This window comes from Chelmon rostratus, chromosome 12, assembly GCF_017976325.1.
Source record: "Chelmon rostratus isolate fCheRos1 chromosome 12, fCheRos1.pri, whole genome shotgun sequence".
Classification (NCBI taxonomy): Eukaryota; Metazoa; Chordata; class Actinopteri; order Chaetodontiformes; family Chaetodontidae; genus Chelmon; species Chelmon rostratus.
The window spans coordinates 553,401-579,864 of NC_055669.1; the positions used below are offsets into that span (position 1 = coordinate 553,401).

At 41.7% G+C, this 26,464-nt stretch overlaps 1 protein-coding gene across 2 annotated transcripts in view; it reads right to left on the reverse strand.

Annotated features, from left to right (window-relative positions):
• LOC121614466 (junctophilin-1-like) overlaps positions 1 to 26,464 on the reverse strand; it is a 51,449-nt gene that overhangs the window by 19,190 nt on the left and 5,795 nt on the right. The window contains exons 2-3 of one of the 2 annotated variants that reach the window (XM_041948328.1): positions 23,933 to 24,692; positions 19,596 to 19,700 (exon numbers count right to left, since the gene is read on the reverse strand). In XM_041948328.1, the coding sequence (XP_041804262.1) occupies positions 19,652 to 19,700; positions 23,933 to 24,692 (809 nt within the window). In that variant the 3' untranslated portion in view covers positions 19,596 to 19,651. Of the gene's footprint in view, positions 1 to 19,595; positions 19,701 to 23,932; positions 24,693 to 26,464 lie in introns of those variants that run through there. The other variant, XM_041948327.1, reaches the window with a different exon arrangement.

The window sequence follows — 26,464 nt, forward strand, 5'->3', positions numbered from 1 at the left end:
AAATACAATATTATACTTAGTGAGTTTAGCGTCCATCAAGTAAGTAACAAGCATACTTAAAAAGTGAAGCCCCCAGTTTGCTACATACAGTAAATTTCTATGTATATATGTATGTATGTATATATAGTATATACATACACACACACACACACATATGTATATATACACTCACTACACACAAATTTCGAATCAGCCAATCACATGGCAGCAACTCAATGAATTTCAGGAATCAGGAAGCGTTTATTGTCATTACACAAGTGCAACTTACATTCCATTACAACCCGTCCCAGAGGACACAAAGGCCCAAAACACATTAGAAATAATTGACATGGGAAGACAGGGACAGGAGGACCATGATGCAGCCAGCAGGGCAACGCTTCATTTACTTAGAAAAACAAATGAAAGCAGGATGGGGAGGGAGAGGAGAAGAAAAAGCAATTCTCAGACTGTGCACCATTGGGGATTCCACAGTGTGGAATTGAGAAAAAACCTCAGCACAAAGCAACATTTAAGACATTGTAACAAGACTCTAACACCTGCACATGTGGGTGGGGGAAGGAAGCTTGGGGGGGGGGTCACAGCGCAGTCGCCTGGGAGAGGGCTGCAGCTCCTACAGGGCGCTGCCCTCAACCCTTGGCCTACTACGCCGAACGGGGGAAGGAGGGGGTGAGGGTAAGGCGTTGAGTTGAGGGTAAGGGGGAATGTCCCAGAAGGAGGTGGGGGTCAGAGCATCTTGTCTGCAGAAACATCCAGGAGAGTGGAGAGATTAGCGTCCTTGAGAAGGCCATTCATGTCTGGGAGCCAATGGAGATAACAGATTGTTTTGGGACGAGCAGACACTGGAATTTTCTGTCTGCCCTTGAGTCTCTCTGGGCCTCTCGGTGGCTTGCTCCAATATGTCCGAATTAGTGGCCAGATTCAGCCCAGCCGAGCTGATAGCTTCTCCAAGTTGGTACCCGTCTGGCGAAGCCACTCCTGTCAGCTAAGAACAGGAAACTGAGGCTACAATTCACACAGGCTCACCAAAATTGGACAATAGAAGATTGGAAAAACGTTGCCTGGTCTGATGAGTCTCGATTTCTGCTGTGACATTCAGATGGTAGGGTCAGAATTTGGCGTCAACAACATGAAAGCATTGATCCATCCTGCCTTGTACCAACGGTTCAGGCTGCTGGTGGTGGTGTAATGGTGTGGGGGATATTTTCCTGGCACACTTTGGGCCCCTTGGCACCAATTGAGCATTGTTTCTATGCCACAGCCTATCTGAGTATTGTTTTTGACCATGTCCATCCCTTTATGACCACAGTGTACCCATCTTCTGATGTCATAAAGCTTAAATCATCTCAGATTGGTTTCTTGAACATGATAATGAGTTCACTGTACTCAAATGGCCTCCACAGTCACCAGATATCAATCCAATAGAGCACCTTTGGGATGCGGTGGAACGGGAGATTCGTATCATGGATGTGCAGCCGACAAATCTGCAGCAACTGTGTGATGCTATCATGCCAATATGGACCAAACTCTCTGAGGAATGTTTCCAGTACCTTGTTGAATCTATGCCATGAAGGATTAAGGCAGTTCTGAAGGCAAAAGGGGGTCCAACCCGGTACTAGCAAGGTGTACCTAATAAAGTGGCTGGTGAGTGTATCTGTATGTATGTGTGTGTATTTGACTTTTTTCTCCTTGATTTTCAACTTGCACACTTAATAAAGTACATCGATTGGGATGATTAATGACTAATGTACCCACACTCGTCTAATGTATAATTCATTCGTTCATTCATTCAACCTTTATTTAATTCTGGAAGAATTAGGGGCCTCATTTCCAATGATGTTGAAAGTACAGTTAAAGCAGAATAAATACACACAAAAAATTAATTACAATTAATTACAGCGAAAACAATAGAACACAGTTAAAACAGTTACATTCAAGAGTTAAATAACTTGTCATCATGGTATTAAATTGACCTGTTGGTACATTTGTGTTGCAAATTGTTCCAACTGTGTGTCAAATAATACCTACAGGAACAGTTTAATAAGGAAGTAACGTATGATTTTGAGCTTTACAAATAAATAGAAACCAATGCCTGTTACGTCTCCTGTTAGAGATTCCCAGCCATTGCAGCCTTAAGGCAGAATTGTGCTTAACAAGGACACGTGGATGGCGTAGTACAAGTACATGGAGATAGTTGGTATGACTGCCTTCAGCAACTGTTTCAGTGGATTTCCCAGGGTGCACATCAATTGAGGAGTGAGATGGAGGAACCAAGCAACTCTCAACTGGCAGGATAGAGAGAGCTACAGCAGTGGTGTGTCTCAGAGGCTTGTTGTGGTGCAGACAACGGCACGGAGGATTTGGGATCTACAATTGACTATGGGCTTGTTCTCTTGTTCTCGTGAGAGCTTCTAGCATTGAGCAGCAAAGGGGAGCGCTTGCATCTCAGTTTTCCGACCTTAACCATCATGCAGAGCTCAGAGGTGGAACAAGCACAGGACTTGTGTTTTGCACAGTGGCTCAACCATGCTTCCTCTTTCACAGCTGGTGGGGCATCACTCACGATGGGAATAGACCTGGAACAAGGTAGGGTAGCATTGGAGTGGGGCTAAGGCTGAGGGCATGGAGCACGAAATGTGCTTAGCTATTGTAAAGAGATGCATAAAAAGCTCATCCTTCTTTCTCAGATCAGCAGTGAGGAACTGTTGGGGAGATACAATTCGGAAAGAGTCTCTGACTAGCTAGCTACTTTGGCTAAAAGCAAGCCAGTGCTAGCTAACAGCAGCACTGGCACTTACGGAAGAAATGAGGAATTGGCAATTGTGAACAAACCAGGAAAGCCAAGTATGAGTGTGGGGTACATTATGTGTCTAAACCATAACCACTTTACAGGCATATTTGTGAAAAGTGACCTACAAAGCCCAGTGAAGTTGAATGCATTTGTTGTGGAGAGATACAGAGGTAACATGTTAGCATGCAACATTACATGGTAATGCACCTTACATGTAATTGCTCTGGTGTGCAGGGTGAAAAGCATTATGTGAAACAAACATGCAAAACATTAGTCAATTATTACTTCCAGTAAAAACACACACAATAAGCTAACTAAACTCAAATCAAAGTAATTGTAGGGTGAGTATACTGTATACCGTGCTATCCTCTATGCACATATTCCTTGCACCAGACCACTGACATGCAGAAATTTGCATGGACTCGACTTTATCCTGTACCATGTCAACATAACTGAAGGTGGATTACTGATCTTACAAAATAACTAGCTTATGTAACTGAAAAACTTCACAGCAACCAAAGCTATTTTGAGGACTGTCCATGTCTGACAGAACTTGGATCATTTCACTAGTTCACAATTTTTTTTGTCAGACAACTATTACCATATTTATGCTTTAAATTGTTCATCAAAGCTGCTGATTATGTTTGATACTCTTTCATAATACTATTGTATAATTTATATAGTGATTGGTCAACACCATAATAAAGCGTTATGAGGCTTTTAAGAGGCAAACAGATTAGACTGTGCAGAGATACTTTTTGTGGTCAGTCTCATTAAAGATGCACTCAGCTGTCCCACCCAACACAACACTTTGCAGCAGTGTGGTGACTTTGGTCTGTCACAAACAATAACCACGATTTCACAGCATCATATTGTGGCGCAATTTATCTCATTTCCACTGGATATCCACAACTTGCACGGTCACAAAAGGACATTCATGGACATAGCGAGCATCCCTGGTGTTATTAGTGAAATTGATGGGAGACTTATGTTTATGGTAGACTTATGTCAATTAATGCAGCTACTTATATACTAAGCTGGCCAGCAATCATGAAAACTAATGAAAGCTGAGCTATTTTCCATCATTAATAGGCCTATCAAATAGATCACGAATAACATTACAGAAAAGGTTCATACATGGAATTTGGACAGCATTATTTTCAGCAAATAAACTGGCAACTGATACACATACACACACTTGTAGGCATATTTGAATAATTCATAACATTTCTGTCAACCCTGTTAAAGCTGTGACAGCGTATGCAGGGTCATAGTTAGCACCCAGCCTTCCTCCTCCTCAAGGTATAGTAAAGGTGTCTTTACTGGTAGAGATATTAGAAAGGCCTGAGCTGCTGCATAGGGAACAGTGGATGTACCAACAGTAAAGTCTTTGCAGGACACAGTAGCCTGGACAGCTGTAACCGAACACCAAACAGTAAAGGACATGACAGTTACACAGCAACATTACCAGTGTCGGAATGGGTCTAATGGATCCCTAAGAATACATTCAGATATGTTAGTGTAGCAAGATAAAGTGCCCTTCCATGGGGACTGTGCTGCGTTGCCCTCCCCTACCTTATGAGCTAATCCGCAATTGAGGCCACCTTATTTAGGGAGGCAGTGTACATCTCGCCTTCCTCTTGCTCTTTGGCTCTGAGGTTCACCCACTTTGGGGTCGCCTCACTTCCTCCTCTTCGCCATTGTTTGTGCAGACGTCCAACAGGCTGTGCCTGTGCGGCGGGCTTGCCGGTGACCTGCCATCCAACCATAGTAGTGTTTTGCCACTGCCGCTTGGGAGACCTGAGGTGCTCCGACCCTCTCCAGTGTGTGTGCGTCATCAACGCTGCCTGATTGATGTTAATTGGTGTGTAGAGTGACGCCGTCTGAAGACCCGCTGCTGCTTTGCTGTATGTCTTGCTTGGTGCGCTGTTCGCATCACTCATGTGCTGGTTTTAATCTGCTGGGCTCTGCACGAGCTTGTTGTACGTGTGTGTCTGGACTGGATGGGATACTCGGTGCCTGCCGACAGAATTTCTTCATCCCTATTAGTTCCTTTCTTTTGCCTCAGCCCTGATGCAGCATGTGGTGGTTTGATTTCCTCATGATGGATTAATCCTTGTTGTGTTGGTTTTGTTTAGTTAGATCTTACTTTCTTTTCAGATTAGTAATTGATTATCTTTCACTGACTGTAGCTCCTTTTTCTTTTTTTTTCTCTCTTTCTTAAATTAGGATTTGTTTGTTCAAGGTGCCTGAGTTTGTGTAATTTCTGGTAGCTGGACTTTCATCATTTGAATTATTTTGTGCGTAACAGTTATTTTTGGTAAATCATTTATTTTTCTTTAGATTATTCACTTTTGTCAGCTTGTTTTGTTAATCGTTAAATTGAGTTATTTTTGGTAGCCACAGTGACTTTTCTGTTAAGTTTGTTAGTTTGTAATCTTGGTTGCTGCCTATCCCTAAGCCTTATTTATCTGGTTATTTTGTTTATTGGGTTGTCTTGTTTGCCTTGTTCGATTGTTTTGCTATCTCCCTTTAACAATTTTTTTTTTTTGTTATTTCTTTCAGGTGCTGGAAACTTACCGTGGCAGTCCTGGTGTCCTGGTGGTGGGGTCCCCCCTTTCTTTTTTTGTGTGTGTGTGTCTTTTGTGCGACTCCTCCTCAGTTATCTGGTTTTGATGTTTGAGTGGGGTGCTCTTCTCCCTGGGTTCCTTCACCTCCCCGTTCTCCTAGACTCCCCCCACTGGTAAGCTCCAGCCCTGTTTTGTGTATTTTTTTTGTTAAAGAGCCACACACACAGCTTCTTTTAAAATAGGTTGGTCTTATGAAATTTTGTAATAAAAGAATATATATTTTTTATAATTGGAACCACGTCTCCTGCTTCTTGAGCAAAACGAACCTGAGTGTCCTGGTATTAGCTCCAATAAGGTAATACAAAATTATTTCCTTGGGTGAAACTCCCAAGGTGGCGTTGTCTGGTTGGGCTGGTCGTTTCCTAATATTTAAATCTCCCACTCGTATGCTTATCGCCACATTAGGAAATGGTCGGGTTGGAGGTTCGTAGTATCACTATTTCTGTCATTACAATCTGGAAAGGGTATCTACAAAAAATTCTAAATAAAAGGAACTCTGCTTGGCTGGAAGGACTGTATTATTTACATTCATCAAAAAATGTTGATCATAACATGCATGTACGGTGACATTCACAGTTTGTACTGCTCACCCAGCTCTATGCCGATCAGCACACCTCTGTCTGCCCCTGACAGCAGCCCCTGCTCCTAAAGTCTCGCTTGCCCACTCACTCACTCCACCAGTTTTTGCAGCTGAAGCACTAGTGGTACCCAAGATTGTCAAGACCCACCAAATGGCAACATATTTTCTCTTCATACAGTTACCTACACAAATTTGTTTGCGTCTTCTTACTTGTTCACAGACACCTCAGTGACAGCTGGTGGTTCAATTAACTTGTGATATTCTGGAACATCATACACTTATATACACATATATAATAGACATATAACATAAATACCTATAAACATCCCTACTCAAATATCCCTACAAGGTGTTCCAGTTTAACTAGTGGTATCACCAGTTAAATTGGAACACCGGCCACTGCTAGTGATGCACTCACACAATAGTTACTTAGTCCTCTTGGCCCGAGACCAACAATATCACAAACAAACTAAAACAGTATGTGACAACGTCAAAGTGTTTGCTATGGAGTTACATTACAGTTGCAGCACTAGCTAGCTTCAGTTTCAGATGAACGTATGTTATAACATGCACATAGCATGCAAGCCATGTACACAGGACCAGCTTGTGGCACCACAGCAAACTAACAGTTAGCAAAAGATTATTAAAATGTTTTTACTCACTGTTTCAATGCTTGGAAAAGGGTCCTGGATTGTTTCAATGGATGCATCTTTTCTTCAATACTGATGTGGATACTCTAGTATCATATAGCAACTGATCATGTATGCACACACCTAAATAAAACAACTCAGACTAGGTCTAGGCAAGTCTCCAAAAACAACATTCATTTTTTTCTTGTGGGAGGCTGGTGATGTTTTTGAATAATACACTGTTTACAGTTCATTTTCAAATTTTAGCTCAATGCCTATTTGTGATCTGGTTTTCAAGTACCAGAAAATTCTAACTGGATTGTAAAGATGGGACGTCACCTTGTTGTTGAGGAGCTAGAGGAATGGCAGAGTTTCAAGAAAACATAAAACACTGACAGTGAAACCCATTTTCATGACATGGGACCTTTACAGTAGAGAAAAATTATTTTCCTCACAGAATTATTTCAGTGATGGTTTAAAATTAAAGCTGATTTTTGTATTCTCTAAACAAAGACCAATTTTATCAGGCAAGCTATGCAACTGAAAAAGTATTTTACCAAAACTAGTTTCCAGTTTCTAGCCCATAGTAGGTTTGACAAATTTTGGCCAAAAAGTAAATTTGACTATTCCTTCAAAAAAAGAAAAAAAAAAGAAAAAACCTCAGTTTTTCCAATTATGTCCTTAAGAGGGAAAGCCAATACAACATAAGACAAACTACTTGTATATTATTTCAACATAAACATGTCTTTTAAAAGATCTACATAAATACATGTTACAAAATAAACAAATAAAGTCCTACACCGGTCCAGTATTGAGCGAGAGCGCTGCAGCTGGCAGACACGAAATGGACTGCAATTCAATAACTCTGGGGGTTTGTGCACCATTAATGTACGTCTACTAAAAGTGTTGGTTTATGCCGCTGGCAGGCTCAGATTGTTATTTAGTGTCTCACAACAAACAGATTGTTATTAAGTGTAACTTAATTTCTAACTTGGCATTATTTTCACCAGTTATTTTTGACTGGAGAGATTTACTGTAAATATGTCTGACTTAACCAGATTTACTCTGTTTAAAAAAAGGGGGATTTACTGAACAACAGAAACTCTGGTTTTGTTACTCCTGCCCATCATGCAGTCTATCCATATTCATTTTCACAAATGAATGTCTGGATTTTTTTTCACAATTCAAATATGTATTTGATTTTTGATTACTAATCGACAGGCCTTGTCCCAGGGGTGGGGAGCCTTTAACTACGAAGTGCCGTTTCAATTTTTAGAATATCGTTCAACGGCCATACTAAATTACTGAACACATATACCACACTAACCTCTAATACAATGACCATAACTGCTTCGCTTTGGCAAAGCGTCTGATCTCAGATAAGATAAGATGAGATAAGATAGACTTTATTAATCCCCAGGTTGGGAAATTTGGCTATTAAAGCAGCAGGTAATGGCAGTTGGAAAAAATACTGTAGCAACAGAAATAATGAAATCCAAAATCCAAAATAAAAACTTAAAATATATATGTGCATTTATACAAATGACTATGTAAAAGGAATATATGCGAAATATATGTATGTGTATATACGTGTGTGTGTGTGTGTGTATGTATATATATATATATATATATAGCCGCCAAGAACTAGAAGAAGAATTGCCGCAAAAATATATGAACAAAAATGAATTTCACAGATTTTGAACAAATTGCATGAGCATTTATGAAATATAGGGAACAGAAATAAACATATATATGTCACAGTAGAATACCAGTATGTACTGATAGGTAGAGTACCTAATGAGAGTGAATACGGAAAGTAATTATTGAAAGGTAATTCGTGTATGAAAGAAAAAACAGCCCCAGCAGACCACTGCGCAAAAGATTGCATATGCAACCACAGAGTTATAGAAAGTCCTCAGTCATGTCCTACATACTCCAAAGGACCTCAGTTTTCTCAGGAGATGGGGACAACTTTGACCTTCCTATACAGGCCGTCAGTGTTAGTGGACCAGTCCAGTTTATTGTTGAGATGGACACCCAGGTATTTGAACTCCACAATCTCAGCATCAAAACCCTGGATGCACAACGGTGTAGTCTGTGGTGCTTTCCTGCGGAAGTCACAATCACCATCTCCTTTGTCTTGCTGGAGTTGATGTGCAGGAGGTTAAGTCCACACCAGTCGACAAAGTTAGCGACTACTTCCCTGTATTCCAAATTGTTCCCCTGTGATACACATCCAACAACGGCTGTATCATCTGAGAACTTCTATAGGTGGCAGCTGTCAGTGTTGTGTCTGAAGTCCGATGTGTCGAGGGTGAAGAGGAAAGAATAGAGCACACTACCCCGCGGAGCGGCGGTGCTGCAAATTGCCACATCCGACACACAGTCGTGAAGCCTCACATACTGCAGTCTGTTGGTGAGGTAGTCGATGGTCCACGCAACACAATTCAGCCAGGTGACACCTGTCACCTGTGTTGAAAGCACTGGACAAGTCAAAAAACATGATCCTCAATCTGCTCCCAGTGCTCTCCAGGTGGGAAAGAGAGATGAAGCAGGTAGATGATAACATCTTCCACACCAATGCCTGGATGATATGCGAACTGTAGGGGGTCGAGCTCGCTGCTCATCAGGTGACGGAGGTGGAATAGTATAATCCTCTCCAGTGTCTTCATCAGGTGGGAAGTTAAGGTTACTGGCCTGAAGTGGTTGGGCTCCCTGGGATGCACAGTCTTTGGCACTGAAACCACACAGGAAGTTTGCCACAGGGCAGGAACTCTCTGCAGGCTGAGGCTCATGTTGAAGATGTGCTGAACAACCCCACAGAGCTGATCTGCACGGTCCCTGAACAGTCTGGAGTTGATGCCATGTGGGCCAGTAGCCTTCCTCGCCTTTGTCCTCCAGAGCTCCCTCCTCACCTGATCAGCTATTATGGAGAGGCAGGGGGTGGCTCCTGTTGGGTGAGGTGGGGGGCAGGATCAGTGGTCTGTGATGTGGATTGGAGAGGGGAGAAGTGGTGTGAGGAGAGAGCTGCTTGTGTCAAGGATGCTGTGGGGGGGGGGGTGTAGAAAGTTAAAGTCGTCTGGTCTGGGCTCTGGTGGTCGGGGGAAGGAATGGGGGTAGAATCAAACCTGTTAAAAAAACAGGTTCAGCTCATTTGCCCATTCCCAGTCTCCAGCTTCAGGGCCATTGCCGTCGCTGCAGGCACTCCTCCAGCTTCCTCCTGTAGCTCTCCTTGCCTCTCCTGATCTCCCTTTTCAGCTCCCTCTGCACCCTCTTCAACTCAGTTCTATCCCTAGACTTCAAAACACTTTTGTCTCTGGTGTGGCATTTGACCTACTGAGTGAAGGTGGGGAGAGTTGAAGACAGGGAAGCGTGGTTGGAATCTTTTCTTTGCAGCTCACTGGTTTTGTTTTGTAGGTTGTCAGCCATTCAATTCAATTCAATTTTATTTATATAGCGCCAAATCACAACCAAGGTTGTCTCAGGACACTTGACATATAGGGCAGGTACAGACCAAACTCTATATCTACAGAAACCCATCTGAAACCCCTTGCTAATTGTGAAATAGTCGTGCACACTTAACAGCATATTCACATGTCAAAGTTGGCTTTTGTTCCAACAGGAAAATGCATAGTGTTACCCCTTTCCCATCCAGTCTTTGCAAAGGAAATTTTTCAAAAATTCTCCTTGTGAATGAGGTTTCAGCGTCTGAGCTATTAGCTCTGTCACCACAAAATTTACCTGAAGAACACTCTCTGTCAGAATGTGGTCTTATGAATGCTGATTGTTAGACACCCAAATGCTAGTGAAGAGCATTTAACTTAATCCGCATTTGTCCTTGCAATTCATTCAGCCTAGCATGTTTCAAGGTGTTATGCCTGAGATTGGCCTTTTCCATCACTGCAACCTCACAAAAGCTAGATACATTGGATTGCCTTTTACATCAATAAAAATATAATAATTTGTCAGTTTTTCTTGGAAAGCACAACATTGCACATCTACTTTTCTTTTCTTGATATCATAGCTGATGAAGCCTGCCAGCAATGATATGTAACCACTACATGCATGTTGTATTCAGTGACCACTTGGAAGGATATGTTAGTATCCTGTTTTATGTTTTCCTTTATTGCACAACATTTTTTCTATTTAGGGATTTTTTTGTCTGAGTTTTTTTCTGATAGTACCACTATTAGCATTGGTGCTTCCACCTCAGAAACAAAACCTGGGAAGCAGTAGTCCAAAGGCCAGCCATGCCACCAATAGAGTTCAGACCATTCTTCCAGACTGACCAAGGAAAATACCAGATACAGCACACAAATGAATGATTGACTGTGCGTGTGTGTGTGTGTGTGTGTGTGTGGCTGGAGCTACATGAAGTCCTCCTACCTGGCCTTATTTAGACAGCACTATTCTGACACACACACACACACACACACACACAAATGTATGCACGCGCACACACACGCACACACACACACGCACACACAGACACAGGTAAGACACACTTGCACTTGTGCACGCACACTGTCACTAAAACCCACATGCACACACAAATTGGCAATCTGGCCAAGGATATGCCTACTTGCTTCTCTCTCTTCAGTCCACTCACCTACTCTCTTGACCTCTCTGTCCCTCTGTTTTCTCACTTTGTTCCCACTCTCTCCTTCACTCTCTTGACATCTTTCCCCCAGATGATGAGAAAAGTGACTCAAGCCAAAACCCTCCCACATATTTCTGAGTAGAAGGCATTCATCAGCTAGGGCAACACTGCAACCTTCAAAGACTGCATTTCCCATTTCCTACATTCTATCTTCAGCTCTTACTGCTCTTGGTTAGACTGTGTATGTGTGTGCTCATGCTTATATGTATTTAAGCATACCTATAGGGATGTGCTTGTGTGCCTCCTGTCCTCATGTTTTGTGTGAGTGTGGCTGTTCAATAACACACAATAATCAAAGACACCACTGTTATAAGTTCATAAAATTTTCATTCATACATTAAAGGATCTAGACAAGTTCCTTGTACCAACTTGTATGCAATCTTGTCTGCAGACTCATGGGGATTGTCTGAAGCCATTAATGTGTACATTCTGCTGCACTCTCCACCTTACATCATTGTGCAACAACTTGCGCCACTATTTTGATGCTTTAGTTGACACAGTTCTGTCTCCTTGAACAGCAAAGAAGAGCATTTTTTCTTGATGGAACTGCCCCCGCCTTTCTGACCCAACAGCAGATAATCATGAACAAACCGTGGTCGACATAGCTTTGGTCACATCATTAAATTAAATTGTCCAACAGGGCACTAGTCCCTTAATGTCTGTCATTCATCCTCCATTGGAATGAATAACTTTAGGCCTCTCTCATCAGGAGTTACCACTCTACTCCAACACTACAGTCTGCGTTGTTGACAAATCTACAGCAAGCATACTGGAAAGGCACGCAAAAACAAGACGTAAAACTAGATTAACCTGCAAATGAGCTTGTACAATGCTAACATTTGATTTGCTGCTGTTTAAAAAAAACAAAACCAAACAAACTGGGTTGTCACAGTGTTATGTGTTTTGTAGAGAACGAACAATGAAACTTTGTTTTAGATTTCAAGAAGTGAGATGCTACTCTGATTGCTGCAAAACAAACATATGATATGACTGATTAACCCCTGTCACCCCAAGGTTCAACCAGGCAGATCCTGAAACATCTTGTGATCAACTTTAGTTACTCGATGATAGTGTCAAAAATTTTCTCATTACATATATAGTAGGTAGGAGTATAGTAGAATTTATTGTCCCCATATGTAAAATTTGTTTCCACAGACTACAGTATGTTCAATTTCACAACAACAAATACATTAAGGAATAATATTGTATTATTGTATTTGTCAAGCTTTGGAATTCAGAACTGCTATGGAAGAGGGGACTAAACTTCAGCTAAACCATGCCTTTTTCCATCTCACTGTCCTGTATCTGGATCAGATGGGAGTGGAGTAAAAATGGGCTGAGGGGGCTCAAGGGTTATGAGCTTTTCAGGGTTTCAGCATAATGTCCAATTGCAGATGACTATCTGTCTCTTGACAGATCAATTTATCTACTATGGAAGTTTTTATCAGATTTAAATCAGATGTAACTCACATAAGATAATCTACAAATACGTACCATTATCCACAAATACTTTATTGTTCACAAACATGTATTTTTTTATTGGTGTTGTGTAAAGTCATATCCACAAAAACACAGGGTGATTTGCAAATGTGTATAACTTACTCTGTAAACACCCATTTTAATTTCCCATACAAATTGCATAGGCAGTAGCAGTAGTAGTCGTAGTAATAGTTCAAAAATACATGTAAAGTTATATAATTTGTGTCGTGTCAGCTGCGGACCCATCTATACAACCCTGATTCCAATACAACTATAATGCAATAATATTCAAATCATCTGTTTTATGCAGCGTTCCCAAGTCTATGCACTATAAAAGTGAATGCTTGAAATTGCTGGCCTTAATGTGATTGTTGTGTAAGATACAAAAAATATTACCTGTCCATGTCAACACTGGCAAATTATTATTTAAAAATTAGGCTCACTATAACATTTCTTTTGGCAAGATGTGCAAATTTGAGACTCCAGCCTGGGGCGGGTCAACTATTTTTCACATGTTCATTTCACTGCCTTGGTTGCAATGTGGTTTCAAAGCAGAACTTCCAGGGGTTGTCATCGTCCATCTTGATTTTGCCTGCGTGGGCATCTCCCTTGTGTGAAAAGACTTACATAGGGGTGAGCATTTATTAACTGGAATAATATTTGAGAAGCTGTTTTTGCTCCAGATGCAATTCAGAATTGTGCTTAATGTAATTACAGGTTTAAAATTGTACTTAATTTTGCAGCTGCATTAAGTCTTAAAGTGGTTTGTAATTGCGACACATTTTAAGTTTTATATTTATTATGCCTATTTTAGTTATTGAGAACCATAGTAATCTTTTGCTCACTTTGTTGCCTTCTAATATTAATATTAACTAAGAGCTAGGTTACAACTAATGATTTTTTGATGACATGATTAACTGACGTTGACTAAGTTGGCCTCTCTGTCAAGCCAATCCATTTGTGAGTATGCTATGTTTTTGCAGCTCATAAGAGGACCCATGATGAGGCATAATGATGTTTGTGAACAACAGATGGTGCAACCCTGGCCACATCAGTGGAAATGAGGAGCGCTGCACGACGGACATAGGGCTGCTAGCTGTTAGCATTCTGCCATGTTATCTCCCAAGGTTGTTCTTGCACGATTACGATGTACATCCCCTGTTTGGCCAAAGCTGCAGCTGCATGCAAGCTCCTACACAAGGTGGCTTCACAGCTGCAGACATCGCTACGCCAGGCCCTCCTCCCCATCTCTGGAGACTTCAATCACGCTTCCCTGTCCTCCACTCTCCTCATCTTCACCGAGTATGTTAAATGCCGCACCAGAGGCAGTAGAACACTGGGCTTGCTGCATGCAAACAAGAAGGATGCTTACAGTTCTTCACCACTCCCCCGGCTGTGCCGCTCTGATCACTACCTGGTTCATCTGCTCCCCACCTACATAGGTGAATTGGTGAATAAACAACTGACAACCATAAGGCGTGAGAGAAGATGGTCTGAGTAGTCCAGTATGGCACTGAGGGACTGCTTTGACACCACTGTCTGGGAAGTCCACACGGGTATGACATCAACAGTTTAATGACCATATTACGGACTACATTCTGCTTCGCATCATTAATTCAATTCTATTCTATTCTATTTATTTAGCACCAAATCACAACCAAAGTTCTCTCAATACGTTTTCTTATTGAGCCAACAATAGATAAGGAGCGATGTGGGCCCGCCCTCTCGTAGGAGGGGCCGATGCAATGGGATTTATGTGGTAGTCATGTACAGGGTCCAATCCCTGGACTCTGAATCTAGCAATGGAGACATGGAATGTTACCAAGCTGGGGGGAAAGGAACCCGAGTGAGTGCGGGAGGTTGAGCAATAGAGATAGTGGGGCTCACCTCCACTCACAATCTGGGTTCTGGAACCCAACTCCTCCAGAGAGGCTGGAGTCTCTGCTACTCAGGTTGCCCGTGGTGAGAGGCGGCAGGCTGGTGTGGGCTTGCTTATAGCTCCCCACCTTAGCCGCCATGTGTTGGAGTTTTCCCCAGTGAACGAGATGAACGCTGCACTACGCCTTCGGGTTGGGGAGAGGTGCCTCACAGTTGTCTCGGCATATGGGACGAACAGCATATACATAGCTGTTTTTTATTCTGTTGCTTTTGGGTCATTTGAAGGGTGATGGTAATGGTAAACTCAGTTGTGGTTGTTAGGTGGTTTCACTTGAACTCAGGAATTAAAATGAGGTTAGATGAGAAATGTGGACATACAGTATACTGTTACAAAATATATTTACAATGAATTCTTAATTCTAATTTTCATTTCATATGTGTCAGGGCAAATTGCTAATCTACGTTTAGTTGACGTGTCAGCTCAATGTTAACAAATAATGTGAATTACCATTAATGTTACTCCAACAACCTAATAACAAATCTTAAATATCTAATTTTCATATCAGAGCTACTTGCTCATTTATATTTATTGGATCAAATGTCTATATAATGTATTGTACACTTTGTCAGCACAATGCCCATATATTATTCGATAGTAGTTCCAAAACAACAAACCATGATTCTACCGACCGGTCATTTACAGTTGTTATTCCGTCCTTAATGGCCGCAAGTGACTCATGTAACAAAATTGTGAAATCACTGTCGGGGATGCTCACACTGAATTCCTGCAGTTCCACCTGTTCAAGTCAGCTCAACATTCCCTCATTCTGGGGTATCCCTGGCTTCAGAAAAACAATCCTCAACAATCCAGATAGACTGGGCAACAGGGAAAATCCAGGGGTGGGGAATGAATTGCAGTTCTAACTCTTCTCCTTCTGAGTCTGTTCAGTCTTTCTCTCCCTCTGTGCCACCAGAGGGAGAGAAAGACTGGTACCCAGATTTGGCCAAGGTGCCAAGCTGTTACTGGGACTTGACCCTTCAAGGTTTTTAACAAGGACAAAGCAACCTCCTTGCCTCCTCATCGGTCCTCAGACTGCGCCATCAACCTTCTTTCTGGCGCTCCTATCCCCAAGGGCACGTTATACTATCTCTCAGGCCCAGAACGCAAAGCAATGGACGATTACATCTAGACGTCCCTAAAGGTGGGCATCATCCGTCCCTCTTCATCGCCTGCAGTGGTGGGATTTTTTTTTTGTGGAAAAGAAAGATGGTTCTTGACGACCTTGCATTGACTACAGCCCCTTGAATGATATCACAGTTAAGAATCGTTACCCATTGCCACTAATGAATTCTGTATTCGAACTTTTACAGCAAGCCCGCTGGTTGACAAAGCTCAATCTCCGCAATGCATACCACCTTATCCGCATCCGGGAGGGGGACGAGTGGAAGACAGGATTCAACACCCCCAGCGGGCATTATGAGTATCTGGTCATGCCTTTCAGACTAACCAACGCACCGGCTATGTTTCAGGAGTATGTAAATGATGTTTTGAGAGAGTATCTCAATATCTTTGTACTTGTTAGCCTCGATGATATCCTGATTTTCTCCCTGGATCTGGACACTCACCAGAGTCACGTTCGCCAAGTCCTGTCTCGTCTGTTAAACCACCATCTCTATGTCAATGCTGAGAAATGTGAATTCCATGCCAAACAAGTGTCATTCCTAGGATATGTAATCTCAGAAAATCATGGACCCGGAGAAGGTGAGGGCCGTAGCTGATTGGCCCACTTCCCAATAACCGCAAAAAGCTACAACAAACAAACAACAATTTTTGGGATTTGCAAATTTCTACAGGAAATTCATACACAATTTTAGCATTGTAGTGGCCCCCCTTCATAACCTTACATCTTCTAAGTTAAGTTTCCAGTGGTTGATGCCGCCTTCCAGAAGTTGAAAGAGGCGTTCACCACAGCACCAGTTCTCACCGTTCCTGATCATCAGTGTCAGGTAGAGGTGGACACATCAAATGAGGGAGTCGGAGCCGTCCTATCACAATGGAGCGACAAGGACAACAGGACCCATCCATGCGCCTACCTGTCGCGCAAGTTGTCAACCGCTGAAAGGGAATATGACATAGGGAACCAAGAACTTTTAGCCATAAAAATGGCATTGGAAGAGTGGTGACACTGGTTAGAGGGGGCGGAGCACCGTTTCTAGTGTTAACTGACCATAAAAACTTAGAGTACATAAAGAAAGCTAAGAGACCTAACTCTCGACAGGGCTCTGTTTTTCAGCCAGTTCTGGTTTGCTCTCTCCTTCAGGCCTGGGTCATAAAACACTAAGCCAGACACTTTGTCTCTTTTGTTTAAACTGGAACCAGCCGCCAAGGAACCCGAAACGATCCTACCACTAGATTGTGTGGTGGGAGGGGTATCCTGGCAAATAGAAAGTGATGTGCAAAAAGTGAGTTAAATCCCTGGCAGCGATCGGTTGTTCATACCAGTTCAGCTGCGGTCCCAGGTCATTTGTGGTCAAACAGAGGTTTTGGTGACCCACACTTAAGAAAGACATTCTGGACTATGTTCAAGCCTGTGAAGTCTGTTGCACAAACAAGACGTCGAAGCAAAGCTCCTGCACCCACTGGATGTTCCCTAGCGACCCTGGACACACCTTGCCATTGATTTCGTGACCGGACTGCCTACCTCCAGAGGTAGCACTACTGTACTCACTGTGGTAGACCGATTTTCTAAAATGAAACATTTCATTCCATTGTCCAAGTTGCCCTCAGCCAAAGTCACGACCGAAGTATTAATTAAGGAAGTTTTCCGCATTCATGGTTTACCTAAAGACATCGTTTTTAATAGAGGGCCTCAGTTAATTTCTATATTTTTGAGGGAATTTTGCAATTTTGCTCGGGGCCACAGTGAGTCTGACTTCTGGATATCACCCACAATCCAAAGGACAGACAGAACATTGTCAAGAAGCTCCTCACAGAGTGCAGATGGGGTCGGGGGTTCTAATATCTTGTGGACTGGGAGGGGTATGGTCCCGAGGAAAGGTCATGGGTTCCTGCAAGCTTTATCGTCAATAAGACTTTAATTTCTGATTTTCAGAAAAAACACCAAAACGAGCCTGGGCCGTCCACAGCCGTGTCTGTTGATGTCCATATCCAAGCCTTATGGTTAATGTCCCAGCCTTACACAGAGCTCATTCTCACTAACATGGCCCACAAACCAACATGAAACAATGTGAAGCTGAACAATTTGTTGTGAGAAAATGATTGCACTGCAAGCAGCCAGCCACAACACAGCAGCTCCTATCCTTTCTAAATTGGAAATACACAATAACGAACCATGGCTGTGCCAAACTACAGCTAAACTAGCCGACCGCCGCAGATTTAGCAGTGTTGTGGCTGGCTGCTTGCAGCGCACGACGTTCAGAAATAACATCATCCACGTCAGAGGTAGTTGCCTAGAGATGCCGGATGTTGATAACATACCACCACGGGCTCGGAGGGGAATAGCACCAGAATATAGAGGCTGTGCATGGGTGCCCCGAGTACTCGCATTATACGGATATATGCGCCACTCCTCTGGGGCTAATTTCTTCAAAACCACTCCAAATGCCACCAAAGTTGTCTGGGTGAGTAAATGGTCGTATTTAATGCTAGAAATAAGGTCCAGGTTGTAAAAAACAAAAGTTATCCTTTAAGCTCACCGCTATCAGATTGGCTGCACTTCATGAATAATATGAAATCAACACTGAAAGATACTGCGCCAGACAAGCAGAAAGGAACACATTTGCAAACTGGAGCAGCTCAACAAATTTCACCTTGGGATCATGTGTGTTTATCTGTGTTACTTGCACAAGTAACGCAAATAAAGTACATGCATATAGTATATGTATATAGTGTTTGTATGATTGTATATGTATATAGTATTAATATAAATATGACTAATAACAGTAGCAGTGAGCATCATGCAGAACCATGGCAATAGGCGCAACCACAATCCATAGGAACCTGTAAGACAAAAAGCACAAGAACTATGGGGAAGATGGCAAGTTAATAACATCCAATAATGGGACATGAACATTGCAGATGTTTGTGTCAAGTGTGTAAACCAACAGTGGGATTAGCAAGGAAGTTGCTAAAATGAGAGCTTAAGCAGAACTGCTATAAGTTTACAGTTTTTTACAATTGCTTAAGCGCGATTTTAAAAACAGGGCTCATTTTGTCAAAACACTACACACAATTCACACAACCACACACACAAGTAGCAGAACACCTCAGATCTTTTGCAAAATGAAACACTTCATTAAAACTATACAATAATTTATAAAAACCCAATTTTGTCATCATATGGTACACGCATGGTTTATATGATCTGATTCTGTTACACAGTTACATACTGCTATGCTCAATCTAAAACACTTTGAACATTTCTACTTTTCTAATACAGTTTTTCTCAAATGCTAAAACACAAAAGCCTATCCTCTAAACCAAATGACCAGTTGTCTAAACACATTTACTACATCTAGCCATCATTTGCCAATATCATAAACACATTTCACATGAAGACACAATTCACAAAACACAATCCTCCTTTCTCATAAATCTAAACACATTTTCCTTGCTAAAACACAAGTTGCAAAAGAACTCTGCTCATATTCTCAAATGAAAGCTCATGTGATGCAAAATGCTTGCCACAGTCAGCAATATTTGAACACAATGAGCACACCTGGCATCATTCATTACACACAATGACTCAAAATTGAAGACACCCGTTGCTAATGCTGTGACCACATGTATGAAAGCAAATTCAGAGTGCACAGTTTGCAATCCAATCGATTCCAAACAAACACAATGGATGAAGGCAGAGTCAGAGGAAGAGGAATTCAAGTCAGAGGAGGGAGAGGAGCTGGCCATGGAAGAAGAGGAGCAGGCCAACGAGGAAGAGGAGTTCAAATCAGAGAAGGAAGAGGAGCAGGCCAACGAGGAAGAGGAGTTCAAATCAGAGAAGGAAGAGGAGCAGGCCAACAAGGAAGAGGAGAAGGCCTAGGAGGGAGAGGAGAGGGTCCAGGAGGAAGAGCAAGACAACCTCGCACCATCATTACGGACGAGATACGACCAAGTCATTGACCATGGCATGACAATGGCTGAAGCAGGACTAAGAGTCCGTCCAAACCTGAGTAGGTTCACCGTGGCCAACATTATCAGGGGATTCAGACAACACAACAGGTATTGTACTCTATTGCTTTCTTTGTCACAATACAGTTTTACAAGCCTGTGAAAGTAGTCTATTGGTTTCAAATCAGTTGTTATTGTAAAACATGTCAATTGACAACACATGTTTCTGTCTTTAGAGTTGAAAGAATGCCACATGAAGGCCACAAATGCCACAAATTTACAGCGGCACAAGAAACCCTCATTGTGGATATGGTTCGTGAGAACAACCTCATCAGACTCCGGGAGATCAGAGACAGAGTCATTGCCGATAATGTCAACTTTGAGAGCATTGATGATGTCAGCTTGGCCAGAATAGACCGAGTTCTCTGGCGCCAAAAGATGCGGATAAAACAGGTCTATAGGGTTCCCTTTGAGCGCAACTCTGCGCGACACAAAGACCTACGACATACTGTGTTGCTCACTGGCCTACATTACTTCTGGACAACACTGTGCTACCTGATTTTTTTCACAGAGGGTATTACTGTACAGTTGGACGCGATGGCCAGACCTCATGAGTACCTCTTCCTGGATGAGGCTGGCTTCAACTTGCAGAAACAAAGGCAAAGAGGCCGTAACATCATTGGCCAAAGAGAGAGACTCTTTGTGTGGCCATAGGTTCGGAGGGGCTTGTCCACCGACATGCTGTCCTTGGGTCTTACAACACCCAACGTCTCCTCACCTTCCATCCTCCTGGACCGCCAACAACACCATCCTGGGCCCGCACATCCCATTTATGCGATAATTTGGGACAATGTCCGCTTCCACAGAACAAACCAAATCAGAGAGTGGTTCACCACCAACAGTAACCAGTTTTTAAAGTCTGTCTGCCACCCTACTCCCCTTTCCTGAACCCTGCAGAGGAGTTCTTCTCATCGTGGAGATGGAAGGTTTATGACAGACAACCATACACTCGAGAGAACCTCCTAAGGGCAATGGAGCTGGCCTGTGTTGACATCCCATTCCAGGGGTTTTTTTTTCCGCAGTGCCTGGCAAGAGAGAATATAGCCTGCGATGTGGATGAGGTGACGTGGCCCGATGCAGCTCAGCGACATGATGATGCACAGTGATTGTGGTGTGAATAAAGTAAATAAAAAAACTTCACACCCTGAACATGTTTTCAAGAGTACTGTTGTGTGCAATAGATTCTGTTTTTGCATTGAGTTGTGTTACAGTAGTGTACATGCAGTATTTTCTATAGATTTATATTCTTCATATGAAACTCATAAATCTAAATGCCTGATCCTCTACAGAGATCTAAGATCCGTTACTGTAAAGTTTCTAAAAATATGCATTGGCAGTATTGAAACAAAGAAACTTCTCACAAATTGAGCATTGTGTTTTCAATTGTTTTGCTGTAGTGTGTAATGATGTGTACAGTGTTTACATTTTTGAAAGCTTTGAGCTGCTCTTTTGGTGTAAAAGTTTGAGTTTTGAAGTGAGAAGGTGTGGTTGTGTTTATGTAGCTTTAGAAAAGGGTGTTGTGTTTAGACATTGGGGAACATAGAGGAAACGTTTGTGAAATGTGTTTTAGCATTTGAGAAAAACTGTAATATGAAACTCACAAATCTAAATGCCTAATCCTCTACAGAGATCTAAGAAGATCCGTTACTGTAAAGTTTCTAAAAATATGCATTGGCAGTTATGAAACAAAGAACCTTCTCACAAATTGAGCATTGTGTTTTCAATTGTTTGCTGTAGTGTGTAGTGATGTGTATAGTGTTTACATGTTTGAGTGGTGTCCTGACATAAGGGCTGGAGATCATAAACCTTCCCCCACCATGCTAAAAAAACAACTCCTCAGTGGGGTAAAGGAGGGAGAGTATAGTGGGAGGTATTGGAGTGAAAATTGTGGATGCTGATGAAACCAGTTTTGGACAAAAGCAGATCAGTGGAAAGATATATTGTCCCAGATGAGAATGTATCTGGCTGTGTTATAAGGACACATTGTGATGTTACCACCACGTTGACCCGGGACATTCAAAATAGCTCTGTCGCCTCTGACTGCAATGTTACCTTCCATTTTTGTTGAGGACAGGTACACTCACCTGTTCCCTTTTTATAGTGCTTACGTGTGGTTGGTGTGTTTACAGTTAAGCACCTAAGTGTCCCCACACCTGACAGCTGTGTTTGATCAACTGGTTTATAGGTGTGGTGTTTTGATAGGCAGTGCCTTGAAATGGCAAGGAAGTGACGTCATGTTAGATTTCTGTGTCTAATGTACAGAAGTGAGTGTAGTGTTTTGCAAAAAGTGTGAGGCAGAGAAAGTGCTTATAGTTGTGCAGATCTGGGCTGAGGTTTTGCTCCTTGAGTGTCAGGTTTCATTAACTGTGTATTATGTTTAATTTTAGTGTGTAAGCAACTGTAAAAAACTGTATATGTATAATGGATAATTAGCAATATTAACTTGGATAAGCTAGAGCAGCAAAAATACACTGCCAGGAACACAGCAACCAGAAACAAGAAAGTACACTTACTGCAGCATGTCAGTATATCGGCATCAGCCGAACAGATTATCAAATGTTTTGGTTGTAGGTGAACCTGCAGTGTGTGTGTGTGTGTGTGTGTGTGTGTGCGTGTGTGTGTGCTCAGTTTAGCTTTTTGACTGAATCATTCATGAAGTATATATTCACTCCAGTCAGCAGTCAACATAGACAGAGAGACTAAATACAAACATCAAACAGTGGAAGTTGACACCTCCGTGGCTCGCTGCTACAGACAGGTTAAGAAGCGAGGGTGAACATAAATCCACTTTTTAATCCCAAAAGGTTAAAAAATAATGTCTCTCTCTCCTCCTGCTGGTGAACAGCACGAGATCAAAGAAGAATCCGGTGTCACTCTGGGTGTTCATTCCTCCAGAAGCTCCAGCTCTGCCCCCGACTCCTCCAGAGCCCCCCTTCTCTCAGCAGCTGTCTGTCGCTGAGCAGTAGCTCTGTCTCTCCAATCTGCCCAGTCCTTCCCAGCCAACAGTGTAAAGCCACGCCATATGTGCAAATTTTCTCTCAAGTTGAATATTTTCAGCTCACACAAATATGTGTCCTGCCTACGCGTCTTTGCAATTGTATTCGCACCACATAAAAAAATAGCTTGTTTGGTGTAAGCACACCATTAGGAGGCAGATATGGTTGGAGTTGCAATAAAAATCACAATCTACTGATCTATTTCTATGATGACGATCAGGGGTGGCTAACTAATCTAGTTATTTCCACTAGAGTCTCTGAATAATAAGAGTAGTTTCTTTGCTCACCACTGTCCTCCATATCGTAAGTGAAGTCTCTCTAGAGAGCTGCTGAGCAACTCTGCATTCTGCACCGCAATCTGGTCCTACTGAACAGGGACTACTAATTGAGGACAGGGACTTTGAGAGAGGGCTGAAATTTCAAGACAGATGTAAGTTTTAATAGTTTAATATAGTTTTACTTTATTTACTTTCTAAAATGTTTGTGTATTTGACTCTATTTTCAGCTAACTATAAGAAATGCTGCTGCACTTTTTTTTAGGATAATAAAATTTTCTGTTCCATGTTTGTGTTATTCTAAAATTTGGTAGCAAGATTTTTATTTTTACTGCAAATATGTATCAGTTCCAAATATTATCTCTGATTACTATAATCTATAACAGTATCAGGCCTGAAGAAAATATATCGGCCGACCTCTACTGTGATGGATGTTTACAGCAGTTTATGTAATAAATGTATTGCTTGCGTTTGTTTTATCTCTCAGTTTGATAACCTAAAGGTTAAACTGAACCTTATTGTCTGATTGCTCTTTTCAGCTATGCATTTTGAGTCAACAATATTGTGAGTACTAATAGAAATGATGGCCAACAGGTGCCCTGATGGGATAAGAGTTTAAGATGTTAACCATGTAATATCAACAAGTCCAGCTCGGGACTTCTGTACGTCCTCCCCCATTATTCTTGCCCCTCACATTCTGTCAGCATTTATTTTATTATAAAGGCAGAAGAAAGGACAAAATGCTTAGCTGAATGCAACAAAAACATGCAGGCATGAATAGTGATTTTGTTGTGGCTTTCATAGATAATGTTACACAGGATTTTTTTACCTGGAGATGGCAATCTCTACTTTGGTTCTGGCGATAGCTGCTGCTCTCACTGCTCCCTCAATGGCTCGATCCACCTTTTGTTTGGTCTTGGAGTTCTTCAGCGGGATCAACTGCTTTCTGATGCTCCTGGCCAGCACATTGTTCTTGTACTTCCCTTCTTCCTTGGTGCCATCAGGAAAGATGGTGCAGCCGTAGCCATGGCGCTTATTGTTCAACCACTCTCCTTCATACTTCATGCCATTGGAGCGCTCGGAGACACCAAAGCCGCTTCGCTTGTCATTCTTCCACTCACCCATGTAGGACTCGGTGGTGGTGGCATCCACATTGTCCTCCAGAGGCAGGTAGTCATCGCCCGGGTCTCCGTCTCCAAAGCTGATTGTGGAGTTGGCATCACTTGAACTGATGCGGCTCATTGTGGTGTCACTATGCGCTGAGCTGCGCTTACTTGAAATGGATGAGCGTGAGTCTGACTTGCGCAGTCGCTGAAGGCTACCAAAGAGCGAGCCTCTGCGAAAAAGACCCTTCTTCTTCTCTGAACCTTCTCCATCTAAGTGGAAGTTGAGTACAAAGCCACCTCGTGTACCAGCAGGGCTGTCAGACAGGTTGTCACGCAGCACTGTACCATTACTCTGCTCACTGCGGAGGGAAGCCAGCGAGGTTCGTAGGGGTGAGCGGATAACAGAGGCCATACCATATGGAACGCTTTGACGTACTCCGTAGCCATGACGCATCCCACCAGTCCACTGACCCTGGTATGTACCTATAGTAAGAACAGAGGGGAATACAGAAATAGAGGAACACAGATAAGTAAATAAAAATGAGTGTCACAACAACAGAATCACTAATAGACTACTGGAGACATTGAACACAAGCATACATGGAATTCAAAAATGCTTAATGCATGGTTTGGTGTTCTCTGAAAGGGATGGATGAATGACTGAAATCTAAACTAATTACAATAATTACTATAACTAGTGACTATAACTAGAGATGCAATTAGTCAAATTGGTCAATGAAGAATGAAATGGCTATTCATGCCAGATCGTGCTCGTACACTGATGCAGTTTTGGCTCTGATGTTCAGCACTGGATGATTCACAGCTTTATGTTATCTTGAGCAAAGACACCTTACCAAAGACTTATCATAAGATTTTAATGACGCTGCTGGTTCTCTTTTTAAAGTTCTTCCCTCTGGAAGGACTTCATAGTCTACCATGTACAACCTTTGTTGTTGATGAATTCTTATTGCATTAAGAAAGAAAATCAACTCATGGCCTGACCTTAATAATGGCACATATTAAAATGATGCATGTATACAGTTTAGAGCGCAAGCCATACAGCCGGCCGATTACATCTACCAATGTTAGATTACACATGCATACAGTATGTTGGCACTGTATGTATACGCCTGCCACTAAGTAAAGTAAAAAGGAGTAGCAGTACAGAAAACCCAAAGGTCACAATGATTGAATAACCAAATTTAAAGGGATCCTCATAAAAATATGCTTCTACTTATGTTAAATATACATATATAAAATGTGGTTTACAAATTAGTTTAACCGTCAAATATTAACCTTCAACTGTCTCTGATTTTAATACTTTTAAATGCCATCTTAAAACACACTTGCACTGCCTGGCGTTTAATGCTTAGTCTCCTTCTAACTGTGTTTTTTAAAATTGTTTTACTTGTTTTAATTTATTTTATTTATTTGTTGATTTTATTCTTCTTTGTTAAGCGCCTTGTGCTCCTTTTGAATGTTGGAAGGCGCTATAGAAATAAAGTTTGATTGATTCAAAAATCCACTATGGATCTGACTCTAATACAGTTCTTTCTGTGTGATAGATATATCTTTAAATTTCATACACATGCAAATAAAAATAAATAACATTTATGAAAAAACAATGTTTATGATCTTGGAAAATAAATGAAGTCATAACTCCAACAAACACTTAGCTGAAAGCATTAAGTAAATTTATGAGAGGCTTCAAAATTGTCTGTTTTTAGCGAAACATTCATATTTTGCTGATTTACATTAAGTCACACAAAATGTTTAAACATTATCTACAAAAATATACATTACAGGGTTGTGGGTTGTGAAAAGTTGCAGCATAACAGTTAACATATTCTGATAAAATAATCTTACAGTTTTGTAGAACTGAAAATAAACTCAGGGCTGCATGCTTTTACATGAGAGATGAACAATACAAATTTAGCTCTTATCTAATATATAGTCAATGAGTGATGACGATTGATGAATATCATTTTCAACATCTTACTGACATGTAACTGTAATAAAAATGTTCATCTTTTTTTCTTTATCTGACATAAGTTAGCCTAGTTAGCCCTGTTAGTATAAAGACAGACATGTTAGCTTCAAATAAGGTCAACTTGTAATTGTAATATATCAAATTCAACACATTTGTAACAGTAAAATAAGTTTGCACATGTGAAATGTTATTCATTGTTGTTTGGTTTTGGAATTATTTTGTTCGAACATCCAAAAGCAGGACAAAACTCTGGCATTTTCGACTA